The 4,970-nt window shown below is 40.8% G+C and overlaps 1 protein-coding gene across 1 annotated transcript; it reads left to right on the top strand.

Moving 5' to 3' along the window:
* The first annotated feature begins 257 nt into the window (after positions 1-257).
* On the top strand, positions 258-3,175 carry sox11a (SRY-box transcription factor 11a). The gene has a single exon (XM_021584477.3). It carries the CDS (start codon positions 481-483, stop codon positions 1,552-1,554), a length of 1,074 nt encoding a protein of 357 aa, XP_021440152.1. The 5' UTR covers positions 258-480; the 3' UTR covers positions 1,555-3,175.
* The last annotated feature ends 1,795 nt before the right edge of the window (positions 3,176-4,970 follow it).

Raw genomic sequence — 4,970 nt, forward strand, 5'->3', positions numbered from 1 at the left:
CGTATCTCCAACTCTTTCCATGCTGACAATCTGACTGCATTTCTTTCAGCACGACTAAAATCATAAATGGAGAGAGTTTTACAATTTGCGCTCCTCATTGGTTGTTCATGTTCCGGGCACTGTGAGTTAAGTGTATGTTTAATATGCATGTCTCGCGCAGCATGGGTCCAGACACCCCTACAACACTACCTACCTCCAAATCCCACCTCCAATGGGAGCTAGGAAGGGCGGTCTAAAGGGTTAAGGGACTGTATGGACTCTGTTGGGCGGAGTGGAGGGGACGTGATTGGACACTTATCAATGACGTAATGGACATGAAAAACCCAATAACTAGTTAAGAAGGCAGTTTGTAAATCTGGAAAAGAGAACCGAGTTTGAGACATAGAGGACGTGGACGCGTTGGTGAAGCGAATACGAAGACTTGGCAGTGGGCTGTTAGATACTGCAACGTCTGGGGGAAGATAACTTTAAAAAGAGACCATGGTGCAGCACACCGACAACAGCGAGACGGAGGGTAGCATGTCCAGGGAGGCTACAGATTCAGAGGAGAGCGAATTTATGGCTTGCAGTCCCGTGCCGATAAACCCAGACTGGTGCAAGACAGCAACCGGTCATATAAAGAGACCTATGAATGCATTTATGGTTTGGTCTAAAATTGAAAGGAGAAAGATCATGGAGCAGTCTCCGGACATGCATAACGCAGAGATTTCCAAAAGGCTGGGAAAGCGATGGAAGATGCTAAAGGACAGTGAAAAGATTCCCTTCATCAGGGAAGCAGAGAGACTCAGGTTAAAACACATGGCTGATTATCCCGATTACAAGTATAGACCCAAGAAAAAGCCAAAGCTCGACAGTTCAAAACCATCAGCACCATTTCCAGAGAAATCTAGCAGCAAAATGGCAAAGACTCCCGGTAAGAAATGCTCAAAAATAAAGGCTAAGACCCAATCTAAATCGTCTCACAGCTACGGAGATGACCGTGTTTTCCCCAAAATTACAAAAACGGTTAAAACTGAACTCACAGATGATGATGACGCTGATGAATACGAGGAGGCCTATGGTATGCGGATTAAACAGGAGGACGAGGAGCAGATGAGGCTGTATAATGTAGCAAAAGTTCCCGCGAGCCCAACTTTGAGCTCCTCGGCTGAGTCCGAGGGGACCAGCATGTACGAAGAAGTACGGAATGCGGCACCGAACAGACTGTTTTACAATTTCAAAAACATTACCAAGCAGAGCACAATGTACCCTGCTTCCGTCTCACCAGCATCTTCTAGGTCAGTTTCAACATCTTCCAGTTCCAGCGAGGACGCGGACGACTTGCTTTTTGACTTCAGTTTAAATTTCGCCCCCAGCGCTCACGGGCAGGAGCTGGGAAACACGAATTCAGGAAATCTTTCCCTCTCTCTTGTGGATAAAGATTTGGACTCTTTCAGCGAGGGCAGTCTGGGCTCTCACTTTGAATTTCCAGACTATTGCACACCAGAGCTCAGTGAAATGATAGCAGGGGACTGGTTGGAGGCGAACTTTTCTGACTTGGTGTTCACATACTAAATGTAAAGTATCCGAGTAGTAACAGAGAATGATAAATGAAATGATGTCCTGTTCAAGTTGTTCCTATAGCCCTGCCTCCTCTGTGGTTTCTAGGGGTCCGGGGGAGGAGACGAGGTGAGGTTTGAGGAATTAGATGCTTATGAAGCTGGTAGCCTACTGTAGCAAAAAAAAAAGTCTGCAGACGTTTTTCTGGCAGCATGACAGGGTTTTATGGATTTTTCTGTAGGTCTACAATTACTATTAAACTAAAACGGACCGCAAAGGGAAACATCTGTGAACTTCTATGCATCTTATCCTCTTAAAACTGCAGGGAGCTGAACACGTAGGACTGTGGACTGACCTAAAGAAAATCTGTGAACTGACATCGTTCAGGATGTTACTTTTGCAACGGTTTTATGTCATTTCTATATGCCGCAAACGTTTTTTTTTTTTGTAACTGATTCCGTTTACCTCCTGATTTGAAATTAAGCAGCCTAAACCTCTTCAGAATACAGGTGTGGAGGAAACATTTTGATACATAACAGACCTCATCTTTTTAAAAGAAAAGTAAGATATTTTCAGGCATATTTTTGTACAGTTAAAAGGGAATGTTCTTACTGTGCTTTCAGTGAGTTTCAGGCACTTCTTCCCTTTATCATTTGTTTTCGCATGCAAGGAAGTCCTGGTTTTAAGGATTAAGTTAAATTAAAACTTGCATCAAAATGCCTTGTGGATTTTAAGGTTTTGTACAGTTGTAGAGCAGATTTGTTCAGTATTTGTAGACGATACAATGGCATCATGGGGACAACATACCTCAGTGCTGGGACTAGTTTCAAGATTGTATATGTACTGTAATATAGTAAAGTTAGGAGTTTATGTATATCATACTCGTGATATGTGGATGGGTCCCAAATCGCAGGTGTGAAACTGGATTTTGGTATTTTTTATGGCACATACTGTTTTTCCCCCTCATTGTTTGTGCAATATATACTCTTAAAATACAGACCATCTGCATTTTTGTAGCAAGTGATGGAAAAACAGCCTTGTGCACTGTCAACATCATTATCTGTCATGATGCGGAAGTCTGCCTTGACAGAAAATGAATAAATCAGCTGGAACTGATACAAAATGACTTAATATGGCCATGTGGTGTGATACATTTAAAAGACAAAACAAAGATACCAATTTGAATTTTATTTGACCCACTAGTTTACATATTGGGCATATCCAAAACATATCTCAACCAAGCTGTAAAACCCCAAACTTCTGGAAGGAAAAACTGCAAGTACTGCAAGTGGCATACTTTTATGTGGGTGGTCTGGCAAAAGTCAAACGAGCAAGCAAAAAAGAACATTCCATAGTCCTGTTTCATGAAATGAAACTTTTTTTATTTGAAACTGAAGACTGCCTTCTTTTCTTAAACATTAACCATAAACCTGTATTTATGTTTCTTGCACTTCAGAAAGATATTGTTTATTTTTTATGTGGGTCTTACATATGAAGTCTGTTTGAATACAATGTTTGGAACATGACCTAATTATATGCCGGGAAAATGTTAAAAGGTTCATGGCAGTAGTTATTTCACGTTCCAAGTGTGAATCTCTCTTTGACTCATCTTTTAATAAACAAGTACATACCACCATCAACTGTCCTTTCAGTTTGTGAATAATGCATATATGTAACACGTGCTACTTTGTTGATCGTGAGATGGTGTCATGACAGAAGATGTTAGATGCGTATTTTTGTCAGAACAGACCGCTTTGTTGCCATAGAACACATATAAATTATATTGCATGGGAACAACAACAATATTGCTTAGTATATACATATTGCATAGGAATAGTAAATGATGAGTACATAACAACATTGCATATTGGCCAAACTCAACTGAAAGGGATTCAAACTGTAAAATCGCATTGAATAAAACAAACAGGTATTCATACAAACTACAGTCTTGAAATATGTTGCAATCTACTTTGAGTGTACAAAACAGTAGGAACACCTTCCCAATATTCATTTTCACCCCCTTTTTGCCGTCAGAACAGCCTCAATTCGTCAGGGCATGGACTCTACAAGGTGTAGAAAGCATTCCACAGGGATGCTGGCCCATGTTGATTCCAATGCTTCCCACAGTTGTGACAAGTTGGATGGATGTCCCTTGGGTGGTCAATTCTTGATACACACGGGAAACAGTTGAGCGTGAATAACCCAGCAGCATTGCAGTTCTTGACACACTCAAACCGTTGCGCCTGACACCTACTACCATAGTCCGCTCAAAGGCTGTCTTGCCCATTCACCCATTCACAATCCATGTCTCAATTGTCTCAAGCCTTAAAAATCCTTCTTTAATCTGTCACCTCCCCTTCATCTACACTGATTGAAGTGGATATAACATGTGAAATGATGAGTGATCATAGCTGGATTCACCTAGTTAGTTTGTCATGGAAATACTCTTTTGAACACTCAGTATATATGTTCTTCCTAACCCAGTTCTCCATACTGTGCCTATAAGGACACCGTAGCTTTAAGAAATTGAAAATCAGTCTCCAGCAAACTGAGCAATGTGATTGGGGAGATTGCCCCTCCTCTTAGAAACGGTGTTGGTAACCAGAGAAGGCCCTCTCAGCATGTGTGCCTTCCTAGTGCCTACTGGCCAGTTTGCTCCCACTCAATGCCTGATTCAGAGTTTCCCATCTGAGCTAAAAGACAACACCTCAGTCCTAGAATAGAAATTATTACATTCCAAGAGGTAAGCGAATAGAACGCGCTCCACTGCGTGCATCCATTCAACGGCGGTTTATCATTGCTGTTAACCGGGCAAACTGAAATATGTTCTAAAGCATTGACATGTACGTTATTAAAAATGTCATGTTATCTTCACTCTTTCATTTTTTGAAGCAAATATTGAAGCGAGAGGGATAGCGTCCTATCGGTTATTGATAGACCTATGTCAAATCTGATATGGATTTATGTGTGTAATGACAACAGCATAAGCATCACTCTTGACTCCTCATCCTTAGGGGGAAAAGTAAGACTTTCAGAAATACACACGACTTGAAGGTTGAGCAGTATGATCAATAGCATACATGTAGAAATTATGTTGGCAGCAACAGAGGTTGAGAATAAAGTTCTCAATCAACTAAAAACCCACATGAAATATACTCTGTTGGATTACTTCAGTATAAACAAAAATGTACTGCAAAATACATGACATGATTGCTGTGTCGGTTGATGAATAGGGACCGTACATATACAGTGCCTTCAGAAAGCATTCCCTTGACTTATTCCACATTTTGATGTGTTGCAGCCTGAATTGAAAATGGATTACATATAAGTGTCCTTACCCATCGACACACAATACCCCATAATCACGAAGTGAAAACATGATTTTAGAAATGTTTTGCAAACTTAATGAAAATGAAATAAAGAAATATCTA

The sequence above is a fragment of the Oncorhynchus mykiss genome, chromosome 25 (assembly GCF_057628025.1).
Source record: "Oncorhynchus mykiss isolate SJ-2025 chromosome 25, ASM5762802v1, whole genome shotgun sequence".
Classification (NCBI taxonomy): domain Eukaryota; kingdom Metazoa; phylum Chordata; class Actinopteri; order Salmoniformes; family Salmonidae; genus Oncorhynchus; species Oncorhynchus mykiss.

Coding starts and splice junctions, on each gene's coding strand:
- sox11a (XM_021584477.3), top strand. CDS start 481: ATGGTGCAGCACACCGACAACAGCGAGACGGAGGGTAGCATGTCCAGG.